Source organism: Haliaeetus albicilla, chromosome 19, assembly GCF_947461875.1.
Source record: "Haliaeetus albicilla chromosome 19, bHalAlb1.1, whole genome shotgun sequence".
Lineage (NCBI taxonomy): Eukaryota > Metazoa > Chordata > Aves > Accipitriformes > Accipitridae > Haliaeetus > Haliaeetus albicilla.
In genome coordinates, this window is record NC_091501.1 from 9278846 (window position 1) to 9294727 (window position 15882).

At 40.9% G+C, this 15882-nt stretch overlaps 1 protein-coding gene across 9 annotated transcripts in view; it reads left to right on the forward strand.

Moving 5' to 3' along the window:
* DGKI (diacylglycerol kinase iota) overlaps positions 1-15882 on the forward strand; it is a 220161-nt gene that overhangs the window by 75166 nt on the left and 129113 nt on the right. For 8 of the 9 annotated variants that reach the window (XM_069807567.1, XM_069807559.1, XM_069807561.1 and 5 more), the window contains exon 2: positions 6930-7038. The exons of the other annotated variant lie outside the window; for it this stretch is intronic. In XM_069807567.1, the coding sequence (XP_069663668.1) occupies positions 6930-7038 (109 nt within the window). The remainder of the gene's footprint in view (positions 1-6929; positions 7039-15882) is intronic. 9 annotated transcript variants of the gene reach the window in all.

Consider the following 15882-nt stretch of genomic DNA (forward strand, 5'->3'; position numbering starts at 1 on the left):
GAATAGAAAAATTGATATACTAGAGGTCTTTGACTGGCATTTGGATTACTCTGACTTGTGCTGTTTTGACACTAACCTGAGCTCCAAGTAGAACTGCAGGGCAGTGACGATTTTCACGTCTGCATTTAAGAAACTGCAAACAGATATTCATGACACATCTTGCGAATGCCTCTTTTAACACACAACCTGTTTCATTAATCTGTTTTGTCCTTTTGGGATAGGAAAAGTAACCTGCCACTCTTGCACCTAGAGTTTGTGGGGCAAGAATACCGAAGGACTTCCTTTTAAAGAATATCTCTTCATGTGCAGAACACGGAAATGGCTGTGAACTGCAGTGTTGACTCAGAAAAGACAACATCACATGGTAGAGGCTCTTACTCTGTTATCCTGATCAAACTTTCTGCAGGTCTTATGCCCCGTTTGCTTTGCTTCTTATTTCCTTTCATAGGATTCCTGCGTATTACTTGTGCCTACGGGATTTGTTACTTTACTCAAGGAGATGGTCACAGAAAGGCTGGGTGGCTCTGTTTGGTCTTGCACCTGATCAATACAAGCTGAATATGGTATTTGATGTGATAGATCCAAATGCTCCTACCAGAACTTATGCAGAGAGTTGATGTACTGTAGTTACCTTTCAGCTCTGGGGTTGCTGTTTGAAGTGCTTGGAAAGATTGTTAGTGGGAATTTGTTTCAATTGTCTTCAGGTGGGTCTCTAGTGGACATGGGCTTGAGGCTGAAAGCAAAGCTGGTCAGAGCTGCGCAGAGCTGTACTGTTTCATGGAGATGTACCAGCTCCCATGCAGCTTTTATCAGACTGGTCTGTGTGGGGAGGGGTTGAGAGAGAGGGAGGAAAGATCTGTTGGGGTCTTGGAGATGTTGTTGGGTGGCTGGGAAGCTACCCAAATCTTTGCTTTTCCATACCCTGGCTCCCTGGGCAGCAGACAATGACAGATGCATAAGCAAGTATTTCACGAGGAGTTTTGAAAGGTCTATTTCTTTTATCACTAATTGACTTTCTTGCATCAGCGTTCACTGCTGAGGGTGCCTGAGAGTGTCCTAGGCTGAGCTGCTATTTGTGTGGATGAACCTGAGGAAAACGGGAAGGTTAATGTAAGAGGCTAAAGACTGCATTGACAAAAAGGCCAATAACTAATCACTAGGATTTGATTTTGCTAAGTATTCTGATGGAATTCAAATAAGAAATTGCTGAGAGAGCTTTATAATAGCTCCCTCAAACCAGCTCCAGTCCTAGAGAAGTGCAGTGGTCACACAGAGGCTCACAGAGTGCTGATGGGGTAACCCAGCAAGTTTTAATCAGAGAAACTGGTGGAGCTGCTGATAAGATGCAGGATTAGTAAAGGCACAGCTGAACGTGATGTGCTGTAGGAGAGCCAGCACAGCTTTTCCTAAGGAAGCCAGGACTTGTGAGACTTGCAGAAATTGCTGACAGAGGTACGAGGCCCATGAGCTGGGCTGGGCTGGCCGAGGCGAGTGCACGCAGGATTCCAAAAAGCTTCCAATGAGGTACAGAAAAAGCTTTTGGTACAGAAGCTAGGGCTGAAAGGGATGGTGTCCACATGGTTAACCAACAGTTAAAATGTAGCAAGCAATGGGCTGGTTAGCAATAGGTGGATGGTTTTCAGAGTTTACCTAGGCGTTTACTGATGGGGACCACCAGGGATCTGTGATGGGAGCAGTGCTGCTCACAGGGAGCAAAGTGTGAGGGGGTAAAGCTTGCTGCTGCTCCGCACAATTAGTCGGGGTGGGCACAGGCTGATTGCGGAAAATTTGCAGAAGGATCTTGTGATGCTGAATGACACTGCAGCAAATTGCAGTTGAAATGTGAGATTGATGAAGGCAAAATAATGCACATAGGGGAAAAAAAGCTTAAAAGTTTGGACTTTATATTACCATTTAGCACTCAGGAAAGGGATCTTTGGATAATTACAAGTACTCCTATGAAATGATTAATTCAGTGCTCACAGTGAGAAAAAAGGCAAGTGAAGGGCTTAGAATGAGGGAGGGGAAAAAGAGAACAATTCAGAAAGTATGATGACACCACTGATAAACCTCTGGTGCTGCCAGATCTTGAACATTTGTTCTACTTCTGGCAATCCTACCTCAAAAAAGATATAATTGAGCTAGAAAACATTGACAAAGTAGAACAGCTTCAGTATCAGCAAAGCCCTAAGCAATCTAGGGTGCTTCCACTGGGGTGGGAGGGTGAATGAAGGGGTATGTGAATAGATTCATAAAATCACAGAAGGTGTAGAGAGGGAAGTGATTGCTTGCTGTTCCTCACAATATGATACAGCAATTGAATTGTCGGGCAGAATTTTTAAAACAGACAGAAGGAAGTGCTTTACACTGCCCATAATTAAATTGTGGGGCTCATTACATAGGCTGCTGTGGAGACCAAGAATATAAATGGGTTCAGGGAAGGACCAACACATTCCTAGAGTAAAAAGCCATTACAGGCTATTAAGCACAAAAGTCTGGAAGCAGCCTCCAGCTCAGGAAGTCCTTAAACTACTGATTACTGGAAGCTGGGACTGGAGTATGTCAGAGGAAGGGTCACCCAATTTGTGCCAGTGCTTCTCTAAACACCTGCTACTGGCTGTTGTCAGAAACGGGATACTGGACCAGACAGATTATTTGATTTGAGTGAAGTTGGCTCCTTTGATACTGCATGCAAAAAATTTGGGAATCTTGAGGTTGCAGGGAAATAGTCATTGCCCCATGGTCAGCTTGAAAGAAGAACATTACATACCCGGAAGACAAGCTGGGAACAGCAGGTTGTAGTGCAGTCAGTAGGGATGCGTGGGGAAAACTTAAATAATGCCAGAGTTCAGCCAGTACATTTTGTTCATGACTTTGATAAGCACCAAATTGCAGGAGTGAAAACCACCTCCAGACAAACTCAGGCACATGTAAATCGTTCATACAGCATGCAGGTACTGTCTGGCCTTGTACAAGGATTTTCAAGCTGTGGTTGGCAAAGCTGAGAGCTGGCAGGTGTAGGGTTTATCTACATTGAATATTCAAAGAAAAGTAGAGTTATTGTGACTTAAACATTGTTATACAAATGACTGTCCTTTTCTCAGTAAATATCTAGATTAACTTTGAGGTAAGACTCCCCAAAATCTCTCTCCTGGAAGATGTCCTAGCCATAGGATCTGTGGAAGCCAGTCTCTGCATTTTTATAATCTCTCAACCTTGCAGCTGAGAGACTGCCCCAATGGTAGATTATGCCCCTATGAAAAGGAGGGTAATAACCCCACCCTGGAAAGGCAGCAACTCCAACACTAGTGACAAATAAAATGACACTCAAATCTGTTAACCATGTGCAGCACTAACTTACTCTTTCTTTTCTAGATAGATTTTCCTAACACTTAAATAAGCTGCATACTATTGACTAATTGTCTTTTGTGGTCTTTGAGGCTTCAGCATAATTATTCAGTCTAAACAACTCATTGGAGGATTTTTATATGCCTTAGGTGGAGGAAAAGTCTTAGTAAAGCCAAAGCCTGGGATATAAACTCAAATCCCTCCTAATCAAATATGTATCCTTTGATCTAATAAGTAGGTTGGGTCTCGCCTGACTTTTCAGCAAAATGAAAATGTAATGCTTTTTTAAAAAAATCAGTTATTATACTTGAATAGCTTGAATGTATGATTGCTTTTGGTTTCCAAGGCAGTCAACTGCTCTGTTAAAGAATTTCCGTAATGGTATCAACTATGGAATTAGTATCAGATATTTTTGTTTGTTGTATATTTAATGACATACACATGTATGTGTACCCATGCTTGTTCACAATGGTGGTGTGTTAGCTAAGTTGATAATAACATCTGCTACAAATTACTGATTACTGGATATGGAAAAAGTAATTATCAAAATACAGCTCATTACTTATGATGCAACATTTCCTTGCTGTTGGTTGCTACATCAGCAGCTGGCTGGTGTGCCCATTTTAACAAAGTCGTGGACTTCATAGTCTGAAGACTGGAATATGTCATGAAAGCACAGATTCACTTTTTCTGTCTGTCTCTTATCAGGGGAACAGTGATTGCTTTTGCTTCTATGGGAAAAGGCTGCCTGTCCAGCCTGCGCTTTCATTCACGTGCTCAGCACAGTGGAGATGAAATTGCTGGGAAAGATAACTAAAAGCCACTCCTGTTACCTTGCTATTGGAAAAGCGCCAAGTGGTGTAATCTGCTAGTTAAAGTAATATGAGATATGATCACCTGGATACTCAGCATCTGTTCTGTTATCAGATTTGTGCTACCTTCCCTTTCCCCCCATTTTTCCCTCTCTCTTCTGCCTTACACTTATTAGAAGGCCATGTGTTTGCTCTTTAGCCTGACCTCCTTTTTTTTAATGGGAAAGGCTTCTGCAGTGCATGCAGTGTGTTTTGACACTGTCTGTTCTGAGACAAAATTCTGATAAGAATCTGTGTAAAAGTAGGCCTTTTTAGCTTGCCCCTGGGCCTAAGGGTCACTTCTGGCTCGTTCATGCAAATTTGCGCGAGATCATTTTAAGGCTTTTATGTTAAAACAAACCTGAAAAAGAGGCATTATTGTCATGCCTGTGTTTTGTGTGCTTTCCAGATAAAGCCATAAATCCAGCTTGGCAGGCAGAGGAAGGGCAGGCTGTTGGCACAAAACTGTGCCAAGTCTCCCCCAAAAGGCTCATCAGCCTCGGCTTGCTTTTAAAGGAATGTGGGCCAAGTCTCAGGTTCTGCTGCAGGACGCTTGCACATCTCTAATTCTGACTTGAAAAAGCATCCAAGGCTTGATGCTGAGATGTCTGTAGCCATTCATTAGGCATTTACCTTTTAAGTCTCTGCTGAATTTGCCTTCCAGCTGGAAGTGTTGTCCTCAGACTGGTCAGATAAATTTGTTCCTAGGAATATTCATCGCAGACTTTGCTTTAGTAAATTTGCTTAGTGGATGCATGCAACTTTACAGGCTGTATTGCTTGACAAGGAATAGGCTGTAAGCCTTGTTGGCTGAAAATGTTGGCATTTTTCATCAAATAATAATTAATTGCTAACACTTAATTATTCGGCCACCTTCACTTAAGTACTACTTTGCACAAAGTGGATGTTACCTTCCTCTTATGAGGGCGGGACTAAGTAGGTTTGCTTTATCAGTCAGTGATGCAGGGTGGAAAATGTGGTACTGCTGCTCCATTTGCACCAAAACAGATTAACATGTTATAAACCATGAACAGACACAAGAATGTACTCTTGTGTTTAGGAAGCACTAATAACTAAATTGATACCTAATACAGCATGGAAGGAGACTGTCAACTATTGGACAGTTTTCTGGAAAAATATAGTAAAAAAAAAAAAAATTTAGTTTCTTGTGGTTTATTTCTTTAAGGCCTTAATCAGGTCATTGAGAGGACATAGAGCTTATGTTGTACTGACATATATGGCATAAAATCTTTCTTACTAAATTGTTCTTTCCTGATACTTTGCCACGTAGTGCAAGTCTTTTCCTTGGGCTCCTTCCTTCTAATGTTTTTTTGTGAAATGCAAAATATTTTGGAAAAAACCCTTAACGTCTTACCCACATTTTTAAGTGGAAAGGGAGCATTGGATGGTCAGAGGCTGATCTTAATGTTCTGAGTTGTTAACACTATCCACAGAAAAGGGAATTTAGGAGATTCTGATTTAGCCCTGTCGATTTTTCCAGATGTGCACTGTAAGCAGTGAGGCTTCCAAGCTCCTTTACTGTGGATATATATTGCACTGTATATTTTCAGGACAATGAAAAGATTTATTTAGCATATGGCTGACCTGGATTGTCATCGCTGGCTCAGTTGACCTTTATTGCCTTGGGACAGTGGTAAGATTAGGAGATGCTATAAATAGCTGTTGCACTGTGGGAGTGGTATCACAAAAACACACTTTACACAAACAGACTGTCATTTCACTTTGTGAAGGATGAGAGTATTTTGCTTACAAAAGGACATCTCTCCTCGAGATGTTTTTGTCCTCTTCTGAACCACTGCAGCTGAAGCTGTGAAGTTGTTTTGGTCACCGCCATCAGGTGCTAAAAGACACAATGAAATAATGTTATGAAACTTTATGAAACCTACTGTCCAAGTGCAGCTGAGCTTTGTATCAGCAGTGTACTGTGCTTCCCATCTGATGGCTCACCATTGGAGGCTGATCTGGCAGGGCTGGGTGCCTCTAGGGAAACAGGCAGTGGATACACCCTCAGCGCTTGTGGAGCTCCGGGAGGGTTTTTGGTCACCATCTGTGACTTCTGAAGGAGGCCATATCTATGCCTCAGGAGTTGTAAGAATGACTTTGGACCAAAAAGATGGAATTGAAATAGAAGTGGAAAGAAGCTGTAATACTTTAAGGGATGCTGATATGATCAAAAAAGGTTGTAGTGTATAACTCCGCTTCCTGACTAAGTGGTGTCCCCGTGTCTTGTTTTACGTAGTTGGATGCTGAATGGATGACTTTTCCCTGTCTATAAACTAAGTAAAAGCAACAGACATTGCGCTCTTTGGATAAACTCATACTTCATTCCTCCAAAAAAGGCTATTTGGAACTATGCATAAATTGATTTGGCAGGTTCAGCTGGTATGTGAGGAATAGATGTAATGAATGAGGACTCCGCTGAACCTGGGAAACAGAACCATACGTAGTCCACTGGATTTCACATTTCAGCTTAGTGCCAGATGAGTACCTGATCTTCATTAAACAGTAATTTTCAGTGATCAGATTACCTTATTCTTTTCCTAAACTGCTTTAGCAGGAGATGGCATTCAAGCACCATTTCACCCAAGCTGAAATTAGATGCTGTACTGCCTCTTCCGATTTCTGGAGAAGGGTGGGGTGGACAATTATATTGAGTAATTATATTGGATATACACTCCATTTATTTGTTTTTTTCTTTTCAATTTGCAGGAAAGCAATCTCCAGGTCAGGCCTCCAGCACTTGGCTCCTGTGCATTCCCTCAACATTGCAGTCTCCAATGGACCTGTGAAGGAACCAAGGGCGGCCTTAGAGTGGACTGTAGGTGTTTGTTTTTTTGGCAGTTAATTTGAGCAGTATCTTTGGCTAGTGCTCTCTCCATGCTTAAATCAACATAAGACATTGCATTGCTATCAGCATTACTACTGGTCATTAGGAACATGCTTCTATTATGAAATGAAGCACAAGGCAGAGATGTGAAAACTTGCAGAGACTTGAGCAGCACAGGAGAGAACTATGCAGATTTCCCAGCTTGGGAACTGTCTAGCTACATTTGCTCACTGCCTTCTTGACAAAGTCTGCCATCCAAAGGTAATCTGATTTTAGCACAGCCAGGGTTTTATACCTCTGCTTGATGAGCCAAAATTTAAGGCTGAAGATGCGTGTTGAGTTGGCTGGGTTTGTAGTGTAGGTAGTAGAAATCTTTGGTCATGATGCTTTGTAGGTATGGCTGTATTTCTTCTGGGCCCAAGCTGGCTTGTAGACACAGAGAGCATATATTTCCATCCCTCCCATCTTGTTTCTCTTATGTTTCTGGACTACTTCGGAAGGGTCAGTTTAGGGCTGTCTAGAATATAATAGAATATTTCAGTTGGAAGGGACCCACAATGATCATCTAGTCCAACTGCCTAATCACTTCAGGGCTGACCAAAAGTTAAAGCATGTTATTAAGGGCATTGTCCAAATGCCTCTTAAACACTGACAGGCTTGGGGCATCGACCACCTCTCTCGGAAACCTGTTCCAGTGATTGACTGCATAAAAATGTTTCCTAATGTCAAGTCTGAACCTCCCCTGACACAGCTTTGAAACATTCCCATGCACCTTTCATGTGGTTATGCACTGGTACATGCTAAGAATGCAAGCCTTAAGCCAGCAAGTCACACAAACGTCCCATTTAAAGCAAAGCATACAGTAGATCTTACACTTGGCTACTGGTAAAGAATCCAGTACATTGCGGTATCAAGGCACCAGCCACGCAAGTGGCTTTTAGGTGAAGATAACTTATGTTTTAATGAATATGGCTTATGTTTATCTCTGTTCTCTATACCAAGACTGAATGGCTTTCTAGATGGTGTGCTCTGCTTCAACCCCAGCTGCTGCACTTAACATTTAAGAGGATGAAATTTTACCCGCTGTGCTGCAGGAAGCTGGACTAGATTCACTATGATGTTCTACAGTACTGTACTTTAACACAGTGTTAAAATGAGTTTGAAAGCTTACATAGAATCCTCTTGGAAGAGCTTTGGAGAATACCTTGATCTTTTACTCTAGGAAACTGGGGTCCTGATTCAGCAAGGTATTAAAATGCATGCCTGCTTTGAGTCATCAATGCTGCTTAGTAGAAGTCTGAGGGATCAGTCACGTATGTGAAGGGTTAGGTATGGGCTAAATTAAACACCTTTCAAAATTGTACTTGGAAAACAATAGCAGCAACAAACCCCCCAAACAAAAACCCTGAACCCCAAGCCCAACAACTACAACTTACCATTCTCCAAAGTTGATTGTCTGCTACTCGTTTTACCAGGTGGTTCCTCATGTGATCCCAATACATAAATACTGCAGGACTTGATGTAAGTTGGTGAATATTGATTAAATATTGTGAGTTTTAATAGTGTGTGTGTGTGTGTGTGTAATGGTTTTTCGTGCTTTACTTCCTGGCTTATGGTTTAGATTTTTTGATCAGTTCAATTTCTTAGCTGTTCCAGCCTCTCAGATTGGTGTTGCTGCTTTACTTCACACTTTGATTGGAGAAGGGAGGTAATGCTGTGGCATGTTGGGAAAGGGGCAGGATAGTGAGTGGAAGACATCTGAGGCTGGGAGGAGCCTGAACTGACCAGCTGTAGTAACTGGTGAATGTGGGGGAGAAAGGCATTTCTCAAATCTGAGGCACAGTGAAATAGATAACAGGGAGGTGGCTTGGATGTGTGAAGAAGCTGAAATAGACCAAAGTTTATAATGAGTAGTGAATGTCAGTAAAGAAAAAAGTAAAGTTTTAAATACTGATATTTAAGTCCAGAGGTGTATTTTGTAGAGTGAAAAGATATTTGGTTTAAGATGTGTTGGAGCCAGACAGGAAGTCTTTGTATTTAATCACTGGAAGGCAGCATTAATCAGTGCGTGTTGCATCCCCATCTATATCACACTGCTCTTCAGTATTTCTGTGGATGATTCTCCATGGACCTGTGATGGGAGATCTTTCCAAGGTCTAAGTGACATGAACATAAGTTGTCACTTTGCAGTAGAAAATGTTTCCTCCCTGTTGTCTTCACAGTAATAACTGGAAAGAATTGCCTGGCTATAGTCTCTGGTTTTGATAACTCCTTGCAGGCGATTTGCCATTATCAGATGGTCTTGTGAACAGGACAATGATTCAGAGAGTGGGATTTCCATTCCCTGCTCTGCCACTTACCTCATGAGTGAGTTCAGATGTGTTGTTTTGCCTCTTGGTACATCAGTGTCTCTAGCTGTAAAGTGGAGATGATGATTCTGATGTCTCTTAAGACCTTTTATGTAAGAAACAGTATTGCTTTATTATTGTTGTTGCTACTACCTATCATCCCTGAGGTTTCTTTTCTCTAACATACTTACAAATGCCCAGTTTCATCACATTTGCTACACAAGTTAACTTGGAGCTGCTTTACTGTCTTATTTAACGCTATCTTTTCACAGCAGGGCCATACAGAATATATTCTCTGGAATAGGTGATGTTATAGCCATAGGCAAATGCAGAATATGCCTTACCAAAAAGGAACCATCTTAAATGCCTGTCCCTGTGATATATTTATGCATAGCCCCTTCTCCCACCCTCCCCCATTTTAGGCATCACTCCCATGTGTTAAATGATGAAGTAATTCTAGCCCAGATTCTCAAGTAAGTACAAACTGAGCCACCTCATACAGTGCCTGTGTACCATTGGGGATCTAGGTGTTTGTATATTTTCATACTGCCATTTGCTCCCAAGGAAAATAATCATAAGCTTTTGTGCATCACAGTCATCCTGTAATTTCCTTTTAAGTACTGCCTTCTAGCTCTTGCTTTCTTTGGTGCCTACAAAAATCTTGACAGCCACTAGGATATTAGTGTGTTGAGCTTCCCACTGGCCAAAAATGTCTCATTTTGTTTGTCCATAATGAATTTGTCTGTTGATGCCCATTTCTTGCCTTCTCCTGAGCAGGCATTTATGGCCCATGACAACAAGACTTAGAACCCTAGTTATGTCCTATAAGAGGCATTTGAAGACAGGCAGCTTCCATCCTTGGAGTTCAGTGAAAAAAACTTGACTGATCCATGCTTTGTGTTCTGTGAATGCATGGAGTTTTCTGGGTGCAAGTTGAATGTTCTTTGGAGGAGAAATATTATAACCTTATACCATAAATTGTATGTATTAAAGACACAAAAAATTTCTTATAGATCTTAACAAGAATAGAAAACTATGCATTTGAGCAGAAGTTGAAAACTGGTGTTTGGCAATATGTGGAGGCAGGGTTAGGGCAGCCAGGAGGATTGTAGAAAGCACTACCCAATTTCACATGGATGGGGTAAGGAAAGCTAGACCTCATCTGGAGTTGAATGTAACAGGAATATGAAGAGCAACAAGAACGGTTTCTGTAGGCATATCAGCAGCAGTAGGAACACTAGGAAAAATGTTGGGTCACTGTTGAATGGGCAGGGGACGTGGTGACAAAGGACATTAAAAAACCAACATGCTCAATGCTTTTTTTTTTTTTTTTTAAAAAAGCCCTCCATTTTTACTGGTAAGACCTGCCTTCAGGAATCCCAGGCTACTGACACCAGTGGCTGAAGCAAGGAAGACCTACCTTTGCAGGGGGTGATCAGGTTAAGGAACGTTTAGACTGAACATACAGAAGTCCGTGGGACCTGTTGAGATGCACACAAAAGTGCTGCGGGAGCTGGCTGATATCATTGCAAGAACAGTCTGTTGTCTTTGAAAGGTCATGATGATCAGAGGAGGTTCCCGAGGGCTGCAACAAAGCAAATGTCGATCTTGTATTCAAGAAAGGCAAGGAGGAGCATCCAGGGAACTACAGACTGCTCAGCCTCACCTTGATGCCTGGGAAGGTGATGGAGCAAATTCTTCTGGAAGCCATTTCCAAAAATATTAACGATGAAGTGATTGAGAGTAGTCAGCATGGATTTATGGAGAGGAGATCATGCCTGACCAACCTGACAGCCTTCTATAATTAAATGACTGGCTTGGTAGATGAGGGGAGAGTAATGGCTGTTTTGTTGCCTTCTGCAAGGCTTTTGACACCATATCCTGTAACATCCTCCTAGGCAAACTGATGGAGTATGGGCTGGATAAATAGACAGTGAGGTGGCCTATACCAGTGAGATATTTATAATCAGTGAATGTGACTTTGCAATGAGTCTGTTGCATTATATTCTGTGTCTTTTTGGCATTAGTCAGTAGTGCTGTCCACTTTCACAGATGAGTAAGTGTTTGTAAGTGCCTAGTGATATACTACACTGTAGATAATTAACATACATGTTAATACACTAATACGTGTTCTACATATGATAAAATATTTTCCTCATTAATCTGGATAAATGTATTTATTTTCCATGTGAATCGTTTGGCTTCTGTATCATCAATTCCTAAAAGCTATACTAATTTTTACAGTGAAGGCTATTTCCTTTCCATTAGACTGTCTGCAAGACTAAGTTTTGTAATTGGGAACTGAGTATTCAGTTGAAAAGAGATGTACATTATCAGATGCTCATATGAGAAAGGAGAACCCTGGGGTATGCATATCCCATTAGTCACATAAAAACATGTAGTGGCTCTGGGAGCTTTAGTTCCACTTAAATAAGTAGTGATGAGTGCAAGCTCCATGCATACCTAAAAATTGCTGAAATTTTGTGTGCAGATGACACTTGAAGGACTGTGTTCAGGAACAGTAGTCCTACTTTGTTGTTTCTTTTTCATCAACTAATGTTCTTTCCAGAGAGCTCTGAAGAGTAAAAGAAAGATCTGTCATATTTCAAAATGGTAGCCACATCTTTTTTTTTTTTCCAGCAGTAGAGAGGATGCAGTGATATTACAGAAGGTGTCCTTTTTGAAAATAGGTATTTTTTTCCCATTGCTGCCAAAACGACTGAAGTTAAGCTGTTGTCAGCCAAAATAATGGTTCATGAGAACATAGGGCATCATCATCTCAGTTGACAGCATCTGGGCATTGCTCCTTCATGAAGACAAATGTTGTTATTCTGCTTCTGCATACAGATGATCTTTCAGGTGATGGTAACAAGAATCTCAAAGGATTCCTCTCAGGAGAGAATACAGGAGTGGGCAACTGATGCAGGGATGTTGGAAAGCGTGGTGGGGGAAAGGAGAATGGCAGAAAAAGCTAGAGAATGTGGTGAACCTAAACCTAAGTGTTGAACACCCAAAAATAGTTCTGGAAGTTGGAGCCTACATATCTTCAAGTTTTTTTGAAGTAATGATGTAGTACCATATCTCTGTGATGTTTTGTTTTGGTTTATGTCCACGTATTACATTGTAGTAATTAAAGAAAAGGTGACTTCTACATGAAGAATATTCCCAAATTAAAATGTGTTAAGGTGAAGTTAAAATTGAGAATAAATATCAACAGAAAAGCATTTGGGACATTGCTATTGTTTGCAACATGAGCATTACAAACCCTGGAATTTCTGTTAAGGGTAAAACACAAGCCAAACATGAGAGACATTTTGGGAAAAGACATCCAAACAAACTTGTTTCTTCTTGATGGTGACCTTTTAAAGATAAGAGCTAAAGCTAATAATTTTTTGCTTACAAACAGGTTTAATTAAATTTAGATTGAGCACTAATTTTACACTAATCATAAGTATTAATCATAAGTTTATCACCCAAATGTATATCTGTAAGAAGATTCATCTCTCTCACTGGAGTGTTAACGAAGGGAAAAACTTCTTAATGGCTTATTTTAGATATCTGTCTTACATAATTTTTTTGCAGAACGCCAGTCACGGCAGGAGTGGAGGAGAGCTCCATTCCTTCTGTTACAATTGGAGTTACAACTCCTTTGAAATAGAAAGTTGGGCTGACTGGTGTATTTGTTTGGCTGAATATCTATAGCTGCTTGACATGGCAAATTAAATTACTCAAGTTTATCTGCATTGTTTTTGAAACCATGCTGACTGCAGAACAGTTTAGTACGGAGATACTTAAGGGCTTTAAAAAGATGGTAACACTTGCTCTGTCATTTAACCACACTGGGGCACTTAAGAGAAGAAACCTATCTGAATTAGTGAAATGTGCACAGCGAGTTATGATCACACACATGTAATTACGTTGTTCCCAAACTCCTAGTCCTTGAATTCCTATTTCTCTTTCACTTCAGGGGGGATTGTGTGTGGTTTTTGTTTCATACGCAAGGAATGTTTGTTATACTGAAATTATTTCTGTTTGCTATTAAGGTGGTAATGGATCAGGAGCAATCAAATGGGAGGTCTCCATCTGGGAGAGCATATTGAGTTGGTGTGTCCCCTGTGAGGCAGGCTGCATCTGCCAGAAAAGCACTGCTGCCTCCACTTCAGTGAGCAGGGGCTCTTTCCCTTCACAGGACACCGAGTTCACACACTTGCAAGGGCTAGGAAGCCAGGCGAGGAAACAGAGTTCCTTCCCAGTTCTCTTTTTAATTACAGAATATTAGGCTGCAGTCATTGCTGTTTTATCCACAATGACGGGCAGTATCCCTTTTCTACATAGCAAGTCAAAGAAAAGCATGTCGGCCTAAAAGTATGATTTGACAGATCAGCTAAGCTGCCCTAACGCTGAGTTGGTACCAAAAGCATCAGTCCCACTGACCCCACCTTTAAGCCACTACTTCTTGTGTCAGATCCAGCAGTTATGCGGCCACAGGGTGAGTCAATTTGTGTATCTGATTTGGTAGGTAAAAGTTATCTATGTTTTTTCCATCAGTTGAAATGATTCATGTGTAGCTTCACAGCTACTAGATCCAGCACGAGGAAAATGGCAAGAGCGTGAGACTGGGGTCTAAGGGGTCAGGGACAGAAAGAGGACAACTGCCTCTTTAGTGACCATTTACTCCTAAAGCCAACATAAAGACATCAAGTGTCAAAGAAACCAAACGGCAAATTATTTATGAAAAGGTTGCTGAAGTCAAAACTCTTGTGGAAAAATATCTGTGTCAAAATAAACAAGTGATGATATAGCCTTTACTGTGTTTTAGTTTTGTGTTAAACAGGAGCTCATACTAGCGGCAGTCCCATTGACCTCTGTCAGTTTATGTGTTGGTAGATGGAGTACCCTCTTTGTCCAGCACATGGTGGAATACTGCCTGTAAATTCTGGAGTAGAAAATACTGATTCGCTGAAGTCAAAATTCTTCATAGAAATGTATTGATTTTTGTCAAAATTTCCTGTTAGAATTGAATGAAAAATTGGGCTTGGAAAAGGTCAAAGCATTTTCCTTTGACTGTATCATCTTGATTTTCATAAGCGGCAACAGAATGTCTCATCATATAAATGACAGTGCCCTGTAAAACTTAAAACAGTGAAGTTAAAATAATTCCCTTTGATCTTACTGACACAAAGTAATCGACAGGCAAAGCTTTTTGAGGGAGGGCATTTCATCTTGGGAAGTCTCAGCCTTTTGCTCTGATTCAGGATGAAAGAAGATTTTTCAAATGTCAGTTTGCTGGAATTGAAATTGTGAGTTTTCACACAGTGCTGCGAAATTTTTTGTGGCAGAAGGTATCTGGATGTGTGCCACTTATACCGGATCGGGTTATTTACATTTTTATTATCTAGTCTTGTCAGAACGCTGTCATAGCATGAGCTACAAAGGTCATCCTTGTAGACTACTGACTGATTTTTATTTACACTGTGGTGTAAAGTCAGACATGTGAATCTATGATACAGTCTGGAACAACAGAGAACAAACTCAGTCTAAACTAGGTTTTGGAAATAGGCCACTTTATCTTTAGAAATCCTGGATGGCAATTTATGTGGACATGGTCTGAAGGAAGGGGTGTTTAATCTATTTTTTTAATGTAATTTTGGTTCCTTATTAAAAATTATGTCCCAGGAGCTGTGTGCTTTCTTACTTAGCTTTCATAGTTGATCCTTCCTAAACACCTTTTATAATCTATAAAATTTAGCTCTGGGTTATAATGTTGAGTTTGCGCTGTTTTGTCAGCAGAGAATGTGCTCAGGTTGAACACTCTTTGATGAGCTCATATGGTCCTGCTTCGGTTCTCTCATCTAGCTCCTCATAAACTGGACAGGAAGTTAGTATGTTGGGCAATACCGTGGGCATAGTAATTTTATTAGTATGGTGTGACGAGGCTTCCATGAAGTGCTGTAAAACTGATATAGTTCTTGCCAGAGAAAATTGCTTTAATATAAGGATAAACTTGAAGGGAAAGAATTTACAATCTGAATAGTTTACCATCTGAGTGAGGCTTGAAGAATTTCTTAAGCTAATTCAAGTCCTTAAAAACTATTTTGCATTATAGAAGTGCTGAAAAGCCTCACCTAAGCTATCCTGCACTGAATTGTACAGTTTAGGAAAATCTCTGCACCCAGGGAGCCTACAGTTCAGGTGGACAGGCAGACAAAAGAATGAGAAGAAGTGGAGGTATTGAACAGTGTGCCACTAAATGAAGTTTAATCAGGGTGCAATGGTAGTAGACTGGAATCTAAGTCTCACTTTCATCCAGCCCATTGTGCTGGATGAGTCTGATAATACTGAGTCTGATACAGTGGGAACACTTCTGATGAAGTTAGAAGACCTGTGGACAGGTAGACCTCTCACCAGAAAAAAACCCCACCCAACAATGTTGTTCTTGTCCTCATGGTTTATTTGAAGTGAGCGTGATAGTTGTGGTAGGCACCAC